This window comes from Mesoplodon bidens, assembly GCF_964165515.1.
Source record: "Mesoplodon bidens genome assembly, chromosome: 12".
NCBI lineage: Eukaryota > Metazoa > Chordata > Mammalia > Artiodactyla > Ziphiidae > Mesoplodon > Mesoplodon bidens.
This window is the reverse complement of record NC_138168.1, coordinates 9,892,942-9,916,360: the sequence shown is the minus strand read 5'-3', so window position 1 is coordinate 9,916,360 and position 23,419 is coordinate 9,892,942. Positions and strand designations below refer to the sequence as shown.

Genomic DNA, 23,419 nt, shown 5'->3' with positions numbered 1-23,419 from the left:
CTTATCGCTAAGCCCTGACAACCGCGGATCTTCTGCCTCTTCCAGAATGTCACATAATTGGCATCATAAAGTATGTAGTCTTTTCGGATTTACCTCTTTCACTTAGGAATATGCATTTAAGGTTCCTCACTGTCTTTTCATGGCTTGACAGCACATTTCTTTTTAGCATTAAAGATTATTCCATTTTCTTGGTCCACCACAGAGTATTTATCCATTCACCTGCTGAAGGATATCTTGGTTGTTTCCAAGTTTTGGCAAGTACAAGTAAAACTGCTATAAACATCCACATGCAGGTTTTTGTGTGGACCTAAGTTTTCAGCCCATTTACGTAAACAACAAGGAGTAGAAATGCTGGATTTCATGGTAAAAGTATGCTTAGTTTTGTAAGAGTCTGCCACTGTCTTCCAAAGTGACTGCACCACTTTGCATTCCCACTGGCAATGAATGAGTTCCTGTTGCTCCACAACCTCTCCAGCATGTGGTGGTGTTGACGTTTTGGGTTTTCACTAATAGGTGTGTAGTGGCATCTCACTGTTGTTTTAATTTGCAATTCCCTAATGATCATGTCAAGCATCTTTCACTTGTTTACTTGCCATCTGTGTACTATGGACTAAAGGTTTATGTCCCCCCAAAATTCGTATGTTGAAGCCCTAATTCCCAATGTGATTAATTTGGAGGTGGGGACATTGGATTAGGGTTATTTATCTTTTAAATTTTATTTATATTTTTGGCTGCGTTAGGTCTTTGTCGTGGAGCGCGGGCTTTCTCTAGTTGCGGCGTGCAGGGGCTACTCTTCGTTGAGGTGCGTGGGCTACTCATTGTGGTGGCTTCTCTTGTTGCAGAGCACAGGTTCTAGGCGTGCAGGCTTCAGTAGTTGCAGCATGTGGGTTCTAGAGCACACGGGCTTCAGCAGTTGCGATGCATGGGCTCAAGAGTTGCGGTGTGCAGGCTCTAGAGCATGAGGGCTTCAGTAGTTGTAGCGTGCGGGCCCAGTAGCTGTGGCTCGAGGGCTCCAGAGTGCAGGCTCAGTAGTTGTGGCGCACAGGCTCAGTTGCTCCGCGGCATGTGGGATCTTCCTGGACCAAGGATTGAACCTGTGTCCCCTGTATTGGCAGGTGGATTCTTAACCAGTGCGCCACCAGGGAAGTCCCTGGATTAGGTTCAGATGAGGTCATGAAGGTAGGGCCTCCATGATACGACTAGTATCCTCCTAAGGTGAAGAAGAAAGACCAGAGCGTGCTCACGCTCATGCATTCTCTCTCTCTCTCTCAGCTACGTGAGGACAAAGTGAGAAGGCAGCCATCTATCAATACAAGTCAGGAAAAGGGTCTTCACCCTTTTCAGGGTGAAGAATCTGAAGGAACTGAATCTGCAAGCACCCTGATCTAGACTTCCCAGCCTCTAAGACAGTGAGAAATAAATGTCTGTTTTTTAAGCCTTCTAGTCTATATATATATATATATATATATTTTTTTTTTTTTTTTTTTTTTTTTTTTTGCGGTATGCGGGCCTCTCACTGTTGTGGCCTCTCCCATTGCGGGGCACAGGCTCCGGATGCGCAGGCTCAGCGGCCATGGCTCACGGGCCCCGCCGCTCCGCGGCATGTGGGATCTTCCCAGACCAGGGCACGAACCCGTGTCCCCTGCATCGGCAGGCGGACTCTCAACAACTGCGCCACCAGGGAAGCCCTATATTATTTTTTTTTATAGCAGCCCAAATTGACAGATTTTGGTACTGAAAAGTGGGGTGCTGCTTTAACAAATACTCAAAAAGAAGTGGCTTTAGAACTGGGAAACGGTTAGAGGTTGGAGATTTGAGATGCATGCTAGAAATATAAACATTAAAGGTGATTCTGGTGACATCTCAGAGAGAAATGAGGAGAGTTAGAAAGAAGCTTCCTTCTCCTTAGAGAATTAATAAATAAATGTGATCAGAATATTGGTTGAAATATAGATGGTAAAAGGCCATCCTGGTGAGGTCTTACTCAGAAATGAGGAACATTATTGGACAATGGAAAAAAAGGTGATCCTTGTCATAAAGTGGCACAGAATTTGGCTGAAGTGTGCTCTAGTGTTTTGTGGAATGTAGAACTTGTGAGGGATGAAACTGGATAGTTAGGTAGATTTCCAAGCACAGTGTTCAAAGAGTGTCTTGGTTCCACCTGACTGCTTATAGTAAAATGGAAGAAGAGAGAAACAAATGGAATAAGGAATAATGTTAAGCAAAAAGGGACCAAAACTTATGATCTGGAAAATTCTCAAACCTATCCATACTACAAAAAATGAGAAAGCTTGTTCTGAAGAGAATACTAAGGTGTAGCTGAACAATCATTTGATCAAGAGATTAGCGTGGGTTTGAACCACGGACCTAATCAGCCATTCCAGCAGAAACACTGCCAGTGTGAACGGAAGGGGAAAAAGAAGGGACAAAATGAAGGAAAGCTGAGGGTCTTGCTTAGATCCTACAGGACTGGCCCATACAGCCATTCGGCTACAGAATGTGCTATTGATTCTCTAAGATGAGAAGAATGATCCCAAAGGTGATTTCAAGACCATCAGGGCTACATCCTCGGTTCATACTGGGGGAGGAGTTCAACAGATCAGAGGGCAGCAATCCGGAGCCTCGGGGGGCAGGACTTCTACCCCAGTGGGTCCTGAAGGCAGAGTGTCAGACCAAAGAGTATTATTCTCAAGGCTTAAGATCTGATGATATTTGTCTTGCTCGGTTTTGGAGACTTGCTTGGAACTCATCACCCCTTTATTTTCATTTTTTCCCCTTTCAAATTTGAGTGTCTATACTATGTCTGTCCCTCCATGGAATTCTGGAAGCACATCTGGTTCCACAGGTTCACAGCTGGAGAGAAATTTTGCCTCAGGATGAATCATACCTTGAGTCTCACCCATATCTGATTAAAATGATATTGAGAAGACAGTTTAGACTTTAGAGTCGATACTGGAACCAGTTGAGACTTTTGGGGCTGATGATGGAATGAAAGTATTTTGCATGTGAGGAGGACATGAATTTGAGGAGCACAGGGGCAGAATGTATGGACTGAATGTCTGTGTCTCCTCTCCCTCCAAATCTATGCTGAAGCCCTAATCCCCAGTATGATAGCATTTGGTGGTAGGCCTTTGGAAGGTAATTAGGTTTAGATGAGGTCAGGAGGGTGGGGCCCCCATGATGGGATTAGTATCCTTAATAAGAAGAGGAAAAGAAATCAGAGCTCCTTCTCTCTACGCCATGGTGAGGACACAGCAAGAAGGTGGCCATCTGCAAGCCAGAAAGAGGGTCCTCACCAAGAACTGAACCTATCAGCACCGTGATCTTGGACATCCCTGCCTCAAGGACTGTGAGAAATGAGTCCTTGTTGTTTAAGCCACCTAGTTTACATTTTGTTATAGCAACCTAAGCTGACTACGATATTGTCAGGTGAGGTATCTGTTCAGGCCTTTTGCCCATTTTTAATAGGGTTTTCCATTTTCTTTCATTGACTATTAAGAGTTCTTTGTACATTTTGGTAACAGTCCTTTATCAGATATGCCTTTCAACAATTTTTTCTCCCAGACTATGACTTGTCTTATCACTCTCTTGATAAATAAGAATTTTATCATTAGCAACCCTAATTAATTGTCTTTAATAAAGTAAAAAAAAAAAAGCCAACTAATCTTTATTTCTGAAGCTGAACATTTAAACTTTATATACGGATATTCAATTTCTTCTCATAATTAAAAAAAAGGTTAAAATATGTATATAGAAAGTAGAGCATCAAATTACAACATCTGCAGAACCCTCCTACATTGTTGGTGGCAATGTAAATTGGTACAATTTACAATTGTACCTATTCTTGCTATGGAGAACAGTACGGAGGATCCTTAAAAAACTAAAAATAGAACTACCACATTATCCAGCAATCCCACTCCTGGGCATATACCCAGAGAAAACCATAATTCAAAAAAATACATGCACCCCAGTGTTCACTGCAGCACTATATACAACAGCCAAGACATGGAAGCAACCTAAATGCCCATCGACAGAGGAATGGATAAAGAAGATGTGCTACATAGGGACTTCCCTGGTGGTCCAGTGGTAAAGAATCCACCTTACAATGCAGGGGACACGGGTTTGATCCCTGGTCAGGGAACTAAGATCCCACATGCAGCGGGACAACTAAGCCTGCGTGCCACAACTACTGAGCTCACACATCTCAACTAGAGCCCATGTGCCGCAAAACTACAGAGCCCAAGCGCTCTGGAAACCATGCACCACTACAGAACCCACACACCCTGGAGACTGCACACCACAACTAGAGAGGAGAAAACCCACAGGCCACAACTAGAGAGAAGGCCACGCACCTCAACAAAAGATCCCATATGCCTCAGTGAAAATCCCACGCACCACAACTAAGACCCAACACAGCCAAAAATAAATAAATAATAAATAAATAAATCTTAAAAAAAAAAAGATGTGGTATATATATACAATGGAGCATTACTCAGCCGTAAAAAAAGAACAAAAGAATGCCATTTGCAGCAACATGGATGGACCTAGAGATTATCAAACTAAGTAAGTCAGACAGAGAAAGACAAATATCATATGATATCACTCATATGTGGAATCTAATTTAAAAAATGATAAAAAATGAACTTATTTACGAAACAGAAACAGACTCACAGATTTCAAAAACAAACTTATGGGACTTCCCTGGTGGCGCAGTGGTTAAGAATCTGCCTGCCAACTCAGGGGCCACGGGTTCGAGCCCTGGTCCGGGAAGATCCCACATGCTGCGGAGCAACTAAGCCCGTGCGCCACAACTACTGAGCCTGTGCTCTAGAGCCCACGAGCCACAACTACTGAAGCCAGCGCACCTAGAGCCCGTGCTCCGCAACAGGAGAAGCCACCGCAGTGAGAAGCACGCGCACCACTACGAAGACACAACGCAGCCAAACAGAAATAAATAAATAAATTTATTTTTTAAAAAAAACAATAAAAAACAAACTTATGGTTACCAAAGGGGAAATGGGGCGGGGGGGATAAATTAGGAGCTTGGGATTAACATACACATACTACCATATATAAAATAGATAACCAACAAGGAGCTACTGGGTAGCACAGGGAACTCCACTCAATATTCTGTAATAACCCATATGGGTAAAGAATCTGAAAAATAATGAATATATGTATATGCATAACTGAATCACTTTGCTGTACACCTGAAACTAACAAAACATTGTTAATCAACCATACTCCAATAAAATTTTTTAAAAAACAATAAAAAAATTACATCTAATTGCTTTTCAAAAACCACAAAACTGCTTAATAAAACTTGGTTTTGTCAAATTCTGATATAACCTATTGAAATGTCCTCCATCAAAGCTTGCTTACTAATGAAACTTTGTTTAGAGAAAATTTTCATTCACTGCAAATACCTAAGAGAAGCTAGGCACGTAATTAAAACAAGTTAAAAAAACAGGTCTCCTAAATGAAGAGAGAGAAAACATATATAATTTTTCACTAAACCTGTGGGGCCACAGCTTTCCACCCAGGGCTTATTCATGCACAATATCGCACTTAAAAGCCAACTTTTATGATTTTGACAAGATGAAAGAAAACATGAGAACATTTAGAAAAATCAACTATATTTAAAAATCTATGTTAAAATATATTAAATTTTTTTTGATTTTTTAAATTTAATAATTTCTGCACATCTTCTCTCTCTTCTAAGTCAAATTTAAGGATCAAAAAAAAAAGTTGTCAGCTGGGTCTATTACCATATTGTTTGCCTTTGAACAGAAACCTCTTAAACCACTCTCTTTCAAATTATTTTCTAGGGCAAAGGAGGAAAGACAGATCATCAGTTGTGATTAAGCAAAGATATTCTTTACTTAACTGAACAAAAATAATACGACGGAATGTGAAATCTAATAAATTATACTACAGTATATTAAACCTGAACATTTTTTGAAACCACGAATTATTGCTGAATGTTAAATTATACTTCAAAGAATAGCTATAACATTCTCATCACAATCTTTTAATTATACTTTTTTTAAATATACAAAAAATTGCATGTCTTTTGATTCCAGGAAATTCTGAAAGTAAAAAAACTGTCATTAACATTTTAAGCCTTACTATGTGCAAGGCATGACATGAAGATACAAAAGTAATCATATCTTATACTTAGTCGGCACAGTTTACACAGCCCTTTCTATTCCACAATCTGATCCTCACCAAAATCCTATAGTATTATCCTCATTTTACATAAAGAGAACATTCAGAAACTTGCCCAAGGATACACGAACAGCAGTAGCTGGAGCTACGCTAGAAGCAAGGATTTTTTACTCCAAGTCCAACGTTCCTTCTACTAAACTGCTTCTTCACCACCATAGTCAGTCCCCTTGGCCCTCCAGAAGACTATCAAAGATAGTGCACAGACACAAAGAAAAGGACTATAAACATTAAGTGCTAAACTGAACGGCAAAGAGGGCAGTTAAGTACTAGATGGACTAGCACTTTCTCACTGAGAAGAGAAGAGGATTTGAACTGAGCCATTAAAAGGAAAAAAAGGATGGAAAAAGGCGACATACGGGGAAGCACGAGGTAGAGAGCACAGGTACCTTTAAGGATGACGAGCATAAACACTTTGGATTTGTGGAGAGAGTTTTCATGTTGGAAAGAAATGAGACAACGCTAAAAGGTAAACTAGATCCGTAACTACATGCTTTGTTTTACTGGCCACTGTTTATTGAATGGATATACTAAGTGTCAGACATTATAAGCACTTAACACACACCATCTCATTAAAACGTAGTCCTGAAAAGTTAATTTTTATTTTCCCCATTTTAACCTAGGAAACTGACACTTCGGGAGGTTTAGTAATTTTCCCAAGATCACGCAGCAAGAATCTGAACCCAGCTCTGCCTTTCTCCAAAACCTCTGTTCTCTCCACCATCCTATGTCCTCTTGCACAATGAACATACCATCCTTTCTGATATACAAACTCAGAGCCTGCAGATTATAAGAATGAAGAAAAATCTGGGGGATAACTGTGACTTACTGTTGTTGTTAATTTGGGTGCCCAGCACCCAAACACACCTCCAAGCCCTGGGGAATTCTCCTGGTGGAGAGTTTCAGAGGCAGGCAGGGCTCCCACTTCCACTTCAGAAGCCAAGGGAATAAACGAGTCCTTCCTCTCCCTAACCCCAGGAGCCAGGACAAAAGCATACATACATCAATCCCGATTGAGACTAGAGAACTGAATCTCCATATAAATGGGAGAGGAGTGGGTGTGATGAGCTCAGCAGCGGCAGCAGAAGTCTAGCAGGGAACTCAACAGCAGCTGTGGCATCTGAGCCACTGTTTCTGCTTCCAAACTTCCCTTCCTTCCCTCCTGTCTCCAAACCTGGTCCTCTAGACCTCCCATCTATTTTGTGTGAGAGCTACCCAGTCTCCTCCAATAAATCCCTTTCCCCTGTAAGCTACCCAGAGTGGGTTAATATTGCCAACAACAAAGCCTCTGAAAGCTAAATAATCCCGAGTGTTAAAAATGTCCTGCAGGAAATAAGGAAATGGGACTACCCTGGTGGCGCAGTGGTTAAAATCCACCTGCCGATGCGGGGGACACGGGTTCGATCCCTGATCCAGGAAGATTCCACATGCCATGAAGCAACTGAACCCATGAGCCACAACTACTGAAGCCCGTGCGCCTAGAGCCCATGCTCCGCAACAAGAGAAGCCACCGCAGTGAGAAGCCCGTGCACCTCAACGGAGAGCAAGCAGCCCCTGCTCACCGCAACTAGAGAAAGCTTGCATGCAGCAAAGAAGACCCAACGCAGCCAAAAAAATTTTAATTAAAATTAATAAAAGGAAATAAGGAAATGGAGACAGGGAGGCTAACATAATCAAACACTTGTATTGATATAACAACAGATTTTTTTAAAAGTCTAAGGTAACAAGACTTTGATTTCTTCCTGAACACCCTGTCAAGGAAAGAATCACTTATTAACTTAATATTTACTTGAATGTCTGTGTGTTCCAGGCAAGAGGGACTCAAGCCAATACCTAACCACGTGGCGCTCACTGTCTAATACAGAACACGGTCACTAGGATGGAATGGGTGTTTTGGTAAAAGAAGTACAGGTACCATGGAAACACATACCTAATCCAGTGTCTAGCAAATTCCTCCACGAGGGCTGACAAGTGGATGTCATCTACAGGGAGATAGTACCAAGAGGGACGATCTCTAACCGAGGGCTCAGCACAGGAACAAACCCAGGATACAGGAGTTTAGGACAAAGTTCTGAGTTAAAGATCTGGTCATCAATCAGGGGTTCTCCAGTTAAGGTACCTAAGTTTTCTACAGGGTCCATTTATAAAACAGTTGGCAACCAGTAATAAGGAAAATCTAGGTCTCAGAAACCGGGAAAGTGGAATTGGATTGCAGAGTCGAAGCTAAAGGGGTAGCTTTTGTGACGAGCCACTATAAGCTGGAGCAGTGTGGCTTTGCAGTCCAGGTGACAAATTGGGGACAGAGCTGTGGAAAAGGCCATCCCAGTACTGCTGTAGAATTCTTAGAAACGACCGTATCAGAAGCTTCTGGAGATAGCACCCTCCACCAACACTGCTGCCCACACGAGGTGCAGTAACTTCAGCAGCCACCAGGAAGCTCGTGCAGTTACCATCAGGCAAGGCAGAGGAGCGAGGGGACAGGAAGGTCAAGACGGTAACCTTGCCCTAGGGGCCTAGAGCAGATTCTTTAGTTTTGTAAGTCACGCTGACGCCACTAGTGTGGCAGAACAGCAGCCAACTTCCCTGCTTTGTTACTCGGAGATCTTCGGCAAAAAGAAAAGGCTGTAGAGGCTGAGCCATGGTCCACGCTCTTGCCTCACAGGAAGTAATGCAACTTACGCTGCTTCCTACTCAAAGCTCAAACGTGAGGGACAGCACTGAGTCTTCCACAGAGATTACTATGTCTGGAGACAAGGTAATTTGTATAACCCAGGCCCGAGTAGGAAAGAAGGTGGGCATTGATTGACTGAGAGAGCGAGAGGAAAAGTAAAAGAGGCACAAAAAGACAGCAGGATGTTGTGGAGTACCGAACGTTTTAAAAAGTATTTAAAATGCTTCTTTTTTATTAAATTGGTAATACATCTATAAGAAAAATTCCCCTCAAAAATGCTCATCAGGGCTTCCCTGGTGGCACACTGGTTGAGTGTCCGCCTGCCGATGCAGGGGACACAGGTTCGAGCTCTGGTCCGGGAAGATCCCACGTGCCGCGGAGCGGCTGGGCCCGTGAGCCATGGCCGCTGAGCCTGCGCTTCCGGAGCCTGTGCTCCGCAACGGGAGGGGCCACAGTAGTGAGAGGCCCGCAAACCGCCAAAAAAAATGCTCATCAGGGCTTCCCTGGTGGCGCAGTAGTTGAGAATCTGCCTGCCAATGCAGGGGACACGGGTTCGAGCCCTGGTCTGGGAAGATCCCACAGGCCGCGGAGCAACTGGGACCGTGAGCCACAGCTACTGAGACTGCATGTCTGGAGCCTTTGCTCCGGAACAAGAGAGGCCGCGACAGTGAGGGGCCTGCGCACCGCGATGAAGTGTGGCCCCCAGTTGCCGCAACTGGAGAAAGCCCTCGCGCAGAAACGAAGACCCAACACAGCCAAAAATAAATAAATTAATTAAAAAAAAAAAAAGCTCATCAGATAAAGGGGGTGGAGGAAAGAAATAAACATACACATTGGACAGGGAATGTGGCCCCCATCCCAGCTCTACAAGGGTCAAGCCATTAGCCATCACAGCTGCCCACCAACGGTGCACCCTGAGGGAAGATTCAGGATGGAAAAAAAACAGGAAGCATTCTGTGTTTTAGATACTGGCCCGAGATAGTTACGATGCACATGTAAGGTATAATTTCAGTGAGCCCAGACTCTTGCGTCTTCCCATACACAGAAAAGCACTAAAATCATTAACTTTGGATGCCTGTTCTTTGTGATTAGTCCAGCAAAGACTCCTGCACATCCTGACTCCTCCCTTACCTCTTCGGAGCAGTTTCTCAGAGCTGAGAGGCTGTGTCCTGGACTGTAGTCCTCAGTAAGATCCCCAAACAAAACTTAACTCCCAGCTTTTAGGTTATGGGTTTTTCTTCAGTCGACACATACTTAAATTATTTAGAGCCTGTTAAAAGTTAAGAGTTGAACTTTTTTTTAATTCAGTCACTCTTTTATTTTTGAAGATCAGCTTTTAAAAAATCAAAAGCTTAGTTCTAAACTGATAGCTATAGAACATGCTCAATCCTTTATATCCTAATAAAATTCTATGGGTCACATGAAATCTGCTGCATGTTTCTGTAGGTTAAAGAATCTGAGTGGGAGCCACAGAAAAGATGTTTACTTCGAATTCAATCAGTAAGTCTCATGCTCACAGGTGGAAATGATAAATGAATGAATTAGGTGATATACAAAGGTAAACTATCTTTGAAGAAAGAATAGCAATAGGAAAACTAGCTATTATTTCCCAACTGTCTACTCCATACCAGAACTATTTTAATCTTTTACAGAGAGATTGAGATTCAGGGGTTAAATGACTGCCCAAAGCCTATCAGCTAGTATGTGACTATTAGTAGTTTCCTAGGGCTGGTGAAAGAAAATACCACAAACTGGGTGTCTTAGAACAAGAGAAATTTCCTCGCTCACAGTTCTGGAGGCTAGAAGTCTGAATTCAAGGTGTCAGCAGGGCTATTCTCCCTCTGAGACTCTGGGGAGAAACCGTCCTTGCCTCCTGCTAGCTTCTGGCAGCGGCCGGCATTCCTTGGTTTGCAGCTGCATCACACCACCTCCGTCTCTGCTGTTACACAGTCCTCCCCATGTCCCCGTCTTCACATCGTCTTCCCTCTGTGCCTGTCTCTTCTTACAGGGACAGCAGTCACACTGGATAGGAGCCCACCCGAAGAACCTCATCTCGATTACATTTGCAATGCCTCGATTTCCAAATAGTCACATCCACAGGTGCTAGGAGTTAAGATTTCAGCACATCCTTTGCTGGGACACAGTTCAACCCACGACAGTGATATAATCGTATCTGTCTCGCTCCGAAGCTGCTGTTCTTTCCATAGACTGAGCTGCTTTCTCTCGTTAATCCTGAACAACAGGTGCCACACAATAATTTAGAAATATGGAAGTCAATTTAAAAGACATTATATTTTAAAAATAAAATTGGCACCGTTCATGAATATGCTGATGTTTTAAACAGTACTACCAAATCTTCAGAGTTTTCACCTAAAATACAGATCAAAAACAACTTTGTTATGATAGGTAGATGTCATTCTAGCACCATCTTAACTTTCTGAATCTGAAATAGAAGTTTACAATATAAATTTACATACACCAAGTTTTTATATCTGGCATTTAATGCATTTCTACAAATGAAGAAGTAAATTCCAACCTGAAGTTGTAGTTTACCCCTTAAAACTCTTACAAAAGTATCAAGTTATAGAAACTGCCTAGGACAGAACTGATGAAAAGGGCTTTGCTAATTATGCTCCGATCTATGTACTAGGGCAGATCAAAGGAACAGATGCACAGTTAATATGAGTAAAGCAGGGCTTTTATTGTAAGGAAATGCATGGTCTTCTCTATATAAAATGCTGTTTTTGTATAGTCAGGTAACTGATGTTCCAACACGAGTGGCTGTTATCTCTGTCTCCAGTGCTACTCTCTGACGATAACCTCATGCTAACTTCGTACCATATTTCATACATTATACTCTCCTCTCTAAACCATCACTGGTCTCATTTTCACCCCCCAGTCCCATTTTCATATCCCTAGATGTATTCATTTGGTTGAATTTCTTCCTTCCCACTTGAAACTCTTACCATCTCTCTCTATTTCAAATCCACAGTGATCTTTCCAAAACTAAGTCAGACACATGTGATTTGTTATTTGGGGCAGGGGGCAAGGGGGGTGCATTACGCTTCACTAAAAACTTTACTTAAAAAAAATCAACAGTGATGATCCACTGAACCCCATAATCTCACACACAACTGTGGTCTTTTGATGCCTATAAATGGTACCACCATTGTCCCAAGCATCCAAGCCCAAAATCTTGGCATCCCCTTGGGAATTAGCACCCAAGTTGGTCAATTCTTCCTTGAATTTGACGCACCTTCTTCCAGTACAAATCAAGCTTTGAGACTTCATGCCAGTTTTTTAAAAGGGAAAAGAAAAAGTACATTCTATCGTTTTAAAAATCAAGGAAAAAAATTAATTTCTAAAAACTTTTTCAAAGTTAAATATAATCGTATATAATGTGAGACCTGACAGCTTAGAACAATAGCCAACTTACTCAGCATAGTGATGCACAACGTTATTAAATGTCACATAATCATTCTTACATTTTAATTAATTTAGAAATTAAACTACAAATCCATGTAATTGGAGGTTGGTCTATGGTTTCCAGCTTTTCAGAACTAATAAGTATACAACAGTACCTCCTTCTAAAATAAGCATCAAAAAAATCTGCCATTTTTAAAATCATCCTCATCCCTCTTCTGCTTGCAGCATTTGCCAAAAAACTTGTCTGCTAATTTTTTACTGTTCTGAATTACTGTTCAATAAGCAAATCTGTTTGCCTTCAGATATGGATGGATATCATAGTTATACATGTTTGATCTTGCAGTATTATATATATCATTTTCCTTGAAAATGGAAAGGGGGAGAAATCAGGGAAGACTTTCCATAGTGTTGACAGGAATGAAATTTGAAAACCATGGTAGGACAAGAAAAGGAAGGACATTTCAGGTAGATCTAGCAGCATGCCACATCCCATAAACTACAGCAGTTTGCTATGGTTAGAGCAACGGGCAGGGGAGTGGTAGGAGATGAGGCCAGAGAAACAGAAAGTAGCCTATCATGAAGAAAGTTACATTCCACATTAAGGGTTTTGAACATTATCCTGAATGCTACAGGGAGACATACAAGAAATTTTAAGCAAGAGAATGAAAGATTCAGATTAGGCTGTTTAAAAGATCACTCTGGCAGTAACATGCAGAAAGACTAAAGAAAATGCCAGACTAGAACGAAAAAAGAAAAAAAAAGAATGCTACTGCAATAATCCAGATGAGAAATGTTAAGAATATAAACTAAGAAAAAGGCAGTGGTAATGGGAAAAAAGAGTTTAAAAATATAGAGAAAGTAAAACCTAGAGAACTTAACGCCTAGAGATGGGATGATAAGTGTAGGTAGACTTCCAGAGTTTCTGGCTTGAAAACTCATGTGGACAGTGACACCATTCACGGCAGGACTGCTCCTTTCGTGTTGTAAACTCAAAAGCCAGCCCTCAGTCCTCCACTTACGTGAACTATCAGTGCTGGGCATGGTTACTCACACACTCTGCCCTGACATGGGCTTCCAGAGCAACACACTGCCCTTGGTTTGCACCTGCCTCGCTGGCTGCTCCTTTCCAGTCTCCTGTGCTAGTTCCTCCTCATCTCCCCAACTTCTATAAACACTGCAGTGACTCAGGGCTTTCTTTGGATGTTCTCACTTGTTTTGATCTATAATCACTCTTTTGACTTCATTCCATCTTATGTCTTTGTATATCATCAACGCTGATGAATCCTCAATGCTTAAACCCAGTCTCAACCTTCCCCCTAAACTCTAGCCTCATATATTCAATTGTCTACTCATTATTTCCGACTTGGATGTTTAAAAGGTATCTCATCGTAACAAGTTAAAAACAGAACTCTTTACTCAGCTTCTCACACCCCAACCCCCTACTATCACACGAAAACTTTTTCTACAGTCTTCCCCATCTTGATAAATTGAAGCCGAGTTTCCCTAAAACCGTGTTCCCTTACTGAGTTTATGATTAATCTTCTCTCTCCAAAGCTTTATTCCCTTTGTTGTCCCCTCTGACCTCAATTCTGTGCCAACTGAACACTAATCATCCAGAGTCAGATGACTAAGATTGCTGTTGTCGATAACATCCGTCATGTACTAAAATTTTTGTTGTAGATACCATCATTAACACACAAACTCAGCCTGTGTCTCCAGAGCAAGATGAGCCTACAGACCCCCAAGCCATGGACTACCTGGCCAGAGAACTGTAAACCAAAGATATCCTGATTCCCAAAACCATTCTGCCCCTTTAAAACATCCCTAACTCAGAGACCGAGTTGGAGTGGATCTGAGGCTTGTCTCCCATGCCCTTGCATGGCACCCTGCAAATAAACCCCTACACTTTGCTGAAAATGCTTGCTGTCAGAGTTTGTCTTTCTGCAACCAGGCACACAAGCCCTTGCTTGGTTACAAAATTACAATTCCATCCTTCCAATGCAGGCCAAAATATCTTAGAGTTATCTTTGATTCTACAATTTCTCTCACACCCGACACATCCACTACATGAGAAAATTCTATTAGCTCTACTTTCATAATACATCCTAGATCTAACTGCTCTTCACTGCAGCCGTTCTACAGTGGACACCATCATCTCATTGAAACAGGAGGGAAGGGGGTAGGGCACAACCTTTAAAAGAATGACACAGCCCAAGGACACAACATAAACTTATTTAGAACCAAACAGATCCAAGATGGCGGACAAGTCGACTTCCACTAGACCTTGAGCCTCAGTATACACTCACTGTTACACATCAGCAAGCTAAATGACACACCCACAGGCGCCAGGACAGTTCCAAGGCCGACCATAAAAGTCCAAAAGTGGGCAGTGGCCCAATTCCTAGAAATTCCCACTCCCTCCCCAAAATAGCTGGAATATTCCTCTGATTCATTAGCCTATGAAATAAATTACCCACCCCTATAAAAACTGACCACCCCATACCCTGGTGCCGCTCTCGCCTTCTGAGATGGCCCACACTCTGTCTGTGGGGTGTGCTTCCCCCAAGCCCGCTCCCAAGTCCTGAGACCGGGTGTGTGACCTCAGTTAAAAGACCATCATGGGTTCAAGTCTCAGTCTGGGTTTTGGCTGCGTTCGAGTTCCGGTGCGTGGGTTCAGGTCCCAATCTAAGTTAGACCGTTTCATCGTTATCAAATACCCAGTCTATCCACAACATGGCACCAGCTTATTTACCCTTACTCCACTTTCTCTAGACACCTTTTGATTTCCTGCCACTACAGTTTTGTTCATATAAATCTCCTTTCTTGGAATGCATCCAACCTCCTCTTTAGAAGTGCTGTTTATCCTTCAAGTTCCAGCTCAAAGCCCACTTCCACCACAAAGTCTTCCATAATTATTAGAGACAGATGTAATATTGTCTTCTTTTGGACCACTAAGGCATATTCTTTCTGTCTGTGCCACTCATCTAGCAATGCTTGGTTTTCCTTTAATATGTATGTTTCATCTCCCCCCAAAAGATTCCAGGTTCAGGTACCTTAAGAAGGGTTCTCTGTTTGAGGAGGAAGGAAAAAAAAAACGAGGCCTTGTCCACAAACTTTTTTCTGTCGCCCACTATGGCCAAAGCAGCACTTTACATACAGAAAATGCTCAATGTTGATTAAAACTCTTGATAAATTTAACTCAGTCTGTGAGGTTTTTTTTTTTTTTTTTTTTTTCTTTTTGCGGTACGCGGGCCTCTCACTGCTGTGGCCTCTCCTGTTGCGGAGCACAGGCTCCGGACGCGAAGGCTCAGTGGCCATGGCTCACGGGCCCAGCTGCTCCGCGGCATGTGGGATCTTCCCGGACCGGGGCACGAACCCCTGTCCCCTGCATCGGCAGGCAGACTCTAAACCACTGCGCCACCAGGGAAGCCCAGTCTGTGAGTTTTTACCATCAAAAGACCACTATATCCTTCATGAGCTAAAATTCAAGGGCAGCCTGGCCTAATGTCCAGATTGTAATAAAATCCACTTGGGTATAAAAACAAAGTTTGTGGACGTGGGAGTGCAGATATCTCTTCGAGATACTGATTTGATTTCCTTTAAATATATACCTAGTGGACGTGCTAGATCTCATGGCAGTTCTATATTTTAATTTTTTGAGCAACCTCCATACTCTTATCCATAATGGCTGTACGAATTTACATCGCACAAGAGTCCCCTGTTTTCTACACCCTCACCAACACTTGTTATCGCTTGTCTTTTTAATAAGAGAGTAACTATGGGAAGTGATGGACATGTTAATTAGCTCTATTATGGTGATTATTTTACAGTATATACATATATCAAGCCATCACAATGAACACTGTAAGTAAATACAATTTTTGTCAATTGTAACCTTAATAAAGTTAGGAAAAAAAAGCTTATACTAAAGATAATAGTTCATAACTTATCCTAGAAAGAAAGAGGCTACCAGGTGGGAAAGGAACGACAGTTCCCTTATTTTTAAAAATTAATGCCTGTTAAATGTCAAAAGCATACAAGGCACAGTGCAGAATACAATGATAAACTGGAGACCTGCCAATAGCTTAAATTCAAAACACAAAGAGCCAGAGGCAAAACAGAACAACAGATGGAGACGACTGGATTACTTTAAGAGTTATCATATTTCTCAACTTTGTTCTGCTACCATTGTAATTGCTCTCCTAAATCGAACTGGCAATTCTTCTTAGTAATTCTAAAAATACATCCCATTCTTAAGAAACTGACTGAATTTAATGCGGTGGGAAAGGAGGAATCTGGAGGACATGCCATTTTTACCCTGAATAAGAACTGGAGAACTTCCATTTTTGAATGTAAATCTGTCTTAAAGGAAATCAATATAATACCTAAACAGGTCACTCAACAAAATGCTGAGTAATAAGGTAAATCATTTTAAGTATTAGATTAAATTTAAAACGGCATTCTTAAGTACCCCTTTGAACTGATTCCACACTAAGGAATTTATCTTTAAAAGATAAAAATTAAAAAATAAAAGATAAAAATAAAAAAGAATTATTTGTCCTTTCTAGAGGCTCTAATGAAGACAAAAGGTAATTAAGGTAAAAATCTCAAAAACAATTTTCTTTAGTTCCTTCAACTTTATCTGACTGTGACAAAGAAATGAAGAATGATATTACCTGTGCCAAGGTTAATGGTAAATTCAGCTAAGATATTCTACATCTATTTGTACAAAGAAGGTAGAACACAAGCAATTATCAGTAATCACTACACTTACCTTGAAAAGATCATTGAGGATCAGAATGTATAAGTTAAACACTGCTATTTTTGTAACAACTGCTAAATTTACCAGTATGTCTCTTTAAAACTCTAAGTCAGGGCTTCCCTGGTGGCTCAGTGGTTGAGAGTCCGCCTGCCGATGCAGGGGACATGGGTTCGTGCCGGTCCGGGAAGATCCCACATGCCATGGAGCAGCTGGGCCGCTGAGCCTGCGCGTCTGGAGCCTGTGCTCCGCAACGGGAGAGGCCACAGCAGTGAGAGGCCCGAAAAACTCTAAGTCAAGGGTAGGAAAGCCTTTTCTGTAAGGAGGCAGAAAGTAAATATTTTAGGCTTTGCAAACCAAGAGGATATTTGTAGGTTCTTATATAACAGAGAGAAAACAAATTTGCACAAACTTTTATTGATGAAATTCAACATATAATAACAATTGTGTACAATTTTCTGGTAACACAGATCTACTGGTAAGAACAAAATTCTTTTGGGGGGGTAACATTTCGCATTATCGGAGTTCAAAGTTAGTGTTCCCTGTCATCAAACTCAATTGCAAATGTTCATCTGTAAAACCATTCTCAGTTCCTGGCTTCACGAAAATGGTCTGGCTAGCCATATTTACTTGGTCGTGCCTTGCCCTAAGTACTAAAGTTACATGAGAAGCAAATAATAACACTAACACCACAAACCTCTTAATTTCCAAGAGTCAACTTCTAAGTCAACTTCTAAGCAACTGCAATCCATTTGATTATTAAAATCTTTACACTTGTCTAATTTTTAGTGCCTAATCCACTAAAATTTGACGAAAATGTATGTTGAACACTTTGCAATATTAATTTGAAGTAAATGTTTAGTTTTAAGTTTATACTGACTATCACCCAGAATAACATCCTCACCTGATCCTAACCATTAATTTACAGCTCTGGGCTTCCCTGGCGGCGCAGTGGTTGAGAGTCCGCCTGCCGATGCAGGGGACACGGGTTTGTGCCCCGGTCCGGGAAGATCGCACATGCCGCGGAGCGGCTGGGCCCGTGAGCCATGGCCGCTGAGCCTGCGTGTCCAGAGCCTGTGCTCCGCAACGGGAGAGGCCACAACAGTGAGAGGCCCGCGTACCGCAAAAAAAAAAAAAAAAATTTACAGCTCTATAGGACTTCCTATATAGGTGGCGCAGCGGTTAAGAATCCACCTGCCAATTCAGGGGACACAGGTTCGAGGCCTGGTCCGGGAAGATCCCACATGCCGCAGAGCAACTAAGCCCATGCGCTACAACTACTGAGCCTACACTCTAGAGCCCGCGAGCCACAACTACTGAGCCCACGTGCCACAACTACTGAGCCCGCGTGCCTAGAGCCCGTGCTCCGCAACAAGGGAAGCCCCCGCAAGGAGCAGCCCGCATGCCGCAACAGAGTAGCCGCTGCTCGCTGCAACTAGAGAAAGCCCGCACGCAGCAACGAAGACCCAACGCAGCCAAAAATAAGTTAATTAATTAAAAAGAAAAATTTACAACTATATAACATCACACTGATAAATTTGTGAAATTGCAAAAACTAAGAATACCTCCTACCTGTTTCAAGTTAGCCCCATTCAATTAATATCTCTGCCTCACCAACAAGGGCCCTCAACTAGAAAAACACTACCTTTATGGTAGAAAGATGTGCCTGACTCCTGCAATTGCCAAATTACAGAAAATATTCATTCCTTGCTGCTAATAAATGAAGATATTAAGTCTTAGTCTTAACGAGATATTAAATATTTAAAATATTTTCTTATGAATGATAAAATTAACTTTAGTTTTCTAGTAACTTTATTAGATTATGGAAAATCTAAAAACCAACTAAACAAGATATATACACCTAATGGGGGGAGGAGATATCCTTCCAAATATAAGCATTAAAAATTTTAAATACCTTTTTTACTCCCTTTTTAGGAGAGTCCAACATGTTTTACAAGAGTAGTAATTTTTTAGTATAAAACTTCTGGGAGGGGTTTCCCTGGTGGCACAGTGGTTGAGAGTCCGCCTGCCGATGCAGGGGACACGGGTTCGTGCCCCGGTCCGGGAAGATCCCACATGCCGCGGAGCATGAGCCATGGCCGCTGAGCCTGCGCGTCCGGAGCCTGTGCTCCGCAACGGGAGAGGCCACAACAGTGAGAAGCCCGCGTACCACATAAAAAAAAAAAAAAAAAAAAAAAAAAAAAACTTCTGGGAAAAGGATGAAGACCCTCTGATTTTTATACCTAAAAAGTCTGGATTTCTGATCTTAGCACTTTAAGCTATATTACAAAAGCATTCTGGGGGCTTCCCTGGTGGCGCAGTGGGTGGGAATCTGCCTGCCAATGCAGGGGACATGGGTTTGATCCCTGGCCCGGGAAGATTCCCACATGCCGCGGAGTAACTAAGCCCGTGCGCCACAACTACTGAGCCTGCGCTCTAGAGCCTGTGCTCTGCAACAAGAGAAGCCACGACAATGAGAAGCCCGCGCACCACTCGCTGCAACTAGAGAAAGCCCGCACACAGAACAAAGACCCAACACAGCCAAAAATAAAAACAAATAAATTAATTAATTTTTTTTAAAAAGCATTCTGATTGGACAAGTCTCCTTTGGCCTAGTAATTTGATGTATTGATAATACAGCAATACAAGTTCTTAAAATTTTCAATAATGAGGCAATAGGCTAAAGAGCTGTGAGCAACTTATAGTATGGAAGTGAACGTTGCCAAGAACTTCTCATTACACATTTACTTTAATAACCCTCAACATATTTTATTACTAAACTAGTGGCTGACAAAGGGTGGACAGCAGTCGGAAACACGCATGTGTGTTTTGGGAAAGCTCCCTAGGTTTTTCTAATAACTCCAGACCCAATTCTGAACGAATTCTCCACATAATCAACAAATTTTTAAAAATGTATTCTATTTGCATAACTGTATGGTACAAAATTCCTAATCATTCCTAATTTTCATTTCCTCTGGTTCCAAAGGTGATACAATTTGAATATGCAGCATTTTTCTTTAAATCACATTAAAGAAGTCACAGAATATTAGAGTTGAACAGCCTCTTAGAGACCACCTAGTCTGAATCTTTTGGCTCTTCAAGTAAAATGAAAATCGAGACTCAAAAATATGCCTAAGATCACAAACTAGGGAGTAAAGTTGGGACTTCAACTCTAATGCCTTGACTCTTAACTTTAGTGCCCTTCTAACTAGATCAAGCTGCAGAAGACTCTTCAGGCAACTTGAAATCAGAATTCTATACATGAGAACTATTTAAGAAATTTCCTACTCAGTGCTCTGTGGTGACCTAAATGGGAAGGAAATCCAAAATAGAGGGGATATATGTATACATATAGCTGATTCACTTTGCTGTACAGCAGAAACTAATACAACATTGTAAAGCAACTATACTCCAATAAAAATTAATTGAAAAAAAAATTTTTTAAGAAATTTCCATTTCACCAACTACTTGGTGTGAAGAACTGTATTTTATTTCAGAATCTGAAAGTGTTAAAGAAAGTAAACATTTATCTTCATAGTATAGTAAATATCTATAGAAGGTGAGTTCTGATAATTTAGTAAATACTCATCATATAAAATTCCAAACTATTGCTACTTTCATCTTAATATCCTAAGAAGTTTCAAGGGCTTCCCTGACAGTACAGTGGTTAAGACTTTACCTTCATATTCAGGGGGTGCGGGTTCAATACCTGGTGGGAGAGTTAAGATCCCACATGCCTTGTGGCTAAAAAACCAAAACAGAAAACAGAAGCAATATAGTAACAAACTCAATGGAGACTTTAAAAATGGTCCACATCAGAAAAATCTTAAAAAAAAAAAAAAATCCTAAGAAGTTTAAATAAGATGATGAAATTTCTAATGTTAAATTTTCTTCTACTTAATTACTAACATTGCAGTAAGGGTCCTAGTGTAGTGTGAAAGCTTAGGACTGAAAATCAAGACATCTGGGTTTGGTTTCTGTCTCAATTTTACAATACTCTTCTAGCTTACTAGCAAATACCGACCCCTCTGACTCCATTTCTCATCTCCTGATTCGGGGTCAGCACAATAATAGTAACTATTGTACAAACTTAGTGGCAGGAATATTATCTATACTGTTTCTAATTCTCACATTTCACAAGATAGGCATTATTTACCGATTTTACAGGTGAGGAGACTGAGGCTCAGGGAGATTATGTTTTCCAATAAGCTGAGCTAGTTAGTGGTTGAGCTGGAATTTAAACCCAGCTCTGCCTGACTCCTGCCTAGAGCCCATGGTCCTTGTATTACACCACTTTGCTCACATCCTGATATGTGCGGTCCTCGTAGAGTTGGGAGAACAAGAAGTACTACATTTGACGACCTACTAGGAGATAAAAATGATAAAACCAAACTTTATGCTGAAAAAAAAATACTGTGTTACTTTCTTTAGTTATTCAACTGAAAATGAGTTTTTAGAAAAGGATTTAAAAACTAGGCTATAGATATTGTACAATTCTTATTACTATTATAACACAGAAATGAGCACTGTACAATTAAAAAATATAACGATTTTGCTTTTACAGGTAACACTGTGAATTAAACTGGAATGTATGCCTATTCCTGTAGTTGAAATAAGATTGCTTTGAAAGCCCTATTAAAAAGCATGCATAATTTTTAAGTATTTAATAAAATTAGAGGGGAAAAAAATGACACAATCTGATAGAACAGAAGCAATCAAGAGAACTTTGTACCAGCCCCTTCCCTTTCGAACAGATAAAAATATTTCTCAGATATTCAAGAAAAGTGGATGAGCAGATGTTTAATACCGGCCATCTACACAAAATAGTTACATCCTGTATCAACCTATGTTCACCACTGCAGATGGATGAAGATACTATGATTGTTTCTCTGACAAAAGTCAAGATGCTTCCCCAAGTTTCTCTAACACGTCTTATAAAAGTAAAATGTTCAGCAGACAATTCACAAATTATTCTCTGTGTTACGGTCGTTGACTTTTTTTTTTTTTTAAGTTTGGGGGGAAAAAAAACTAGGGCGAATGTAGGGCATGGTTATTAATCAATGTAGCCTAAAGGCAAAACCGGAATTGAAGTTTCAGGTTACCTTTTACCTCATGCCCTACAACTAAAAGCATCTATTAACTCAGAAGGTACTGTACACACCTCGGTCACACGTCCTAATATGTGATCTGGTAACATGACAGCTTCTTGACATAAAAATCATCAATGCCTCTATGACTCTGGGTCTTTTCCCCAACAATGGCCAAGGTGTTAATCTCCGTGTCCCGGGATAATCCCCACACAGGTAACGACACTCTGGACGTGTCAACTCTCCTGGCGTTTTATCTCCACATAACTTCTTTCCACTTCTCTTTTTCTTTGCTTCTTTTTTCCACCGCCGTTGGAGGTTAAAACCACACACACCGCCCAGGAAAGGGGCGCTCTTCCCCCGACCCACACTCTGCATTAAACATTCATTCCCTCTCTAACCCGGTAAACAGCGAGAGGAAGCGCAGGCAAAACTGCAAATTCAGAAAACCCGTAGGAAGAGAAAGAGGAAACTGAGGAAGAAAGAAGGTGGGGGAGGGCGGGGCCCGCCTGTCAAGCCCCGGGACCCGAGGAAGGAGTGGGGCCGGCGGGGGGACCCCGCTTCCCGGCGGCGCCAACTCCCACCGCCGCTGCCTCCCGTCCGCTCACCTCGATCTCGCGGATGTTGTTGGAGGTGACGAAGATGCCGATGCCAATGGGGATGAAGATGAGGCCGATGATGAAGAAGGTGGGGAGCACCGTGCCGGCGGTAAGAATGGGCTGCCAAGCCGGCAGCCGTTGCTGTTTGAAGGCCGTGTTATCCGGTCTCCGGTTCTTAGCGGTGCCCCCGGGAGCACACGGGGGCCCACCATCCACTTCATCCTTCGCGTTATAGTTCATCGCCATCGACCCCCAGGGCGCGGCTCCGCGACGCGCAGGTGGACCGCCCAGCTGACCCGCCTTCTGACCCTGACAGAAGACGCGCAGGCGCAGGCGCCGCCGCCGCCGCCGCTGCCGCCGCAGCCGCCACCTCGGCTGTAAAGGCGGAAGAGGCGGGACATCCTTCCGCAGACTGCCGCCGACCGGAAGCGGGACTCGGCTGGGGACGCCAGAGGGAGGGAGAGAGGAAGGAGGGAGAATCCTGAGGGACGAGGGGAGGGGAAAAGGGAGGAGGGTAGAAGGGGGAGGGAGAAGGCGGACACCCCCTGATCATCGGCCCTGTGACGACAAAGTGAGGGCGTCTGTCCCTAGAGCGTGAAGCTGCGTTGGCGCCTGCGAGGCCCCGGCTGAGTGGGGCGAAGAGGCCTCGGCC

The 23,419-nt window shown here is 42.2% G+C and overlaps 1 protein-coding gene across 1 annotated transcript in view; it reads right to left on the bottom strand.

The window, feature by feature from the left end:
* Window positions 1-23,126, bottom strand: part of TMEM30A (transmembrane protein 30A) — a 45,615-nt gene extending 22,489 nt beyond the window's left edge. The window contains exon 1 of the mRNA XM_081250510.1: window positions 22,777-23,126. Coding sequence (XP_081106636.1) covers window positions 22,777-23,013 — 237 coding nt within the window. The 5' untranslated portion in view covers window positions 23,014-23,126. The remainder of the gene's footprint in view (window positions 1-22,776) is intronic.
* Between the last annotated feature and the right edge of the window lie 293 nt (window positions 23,127-23,419).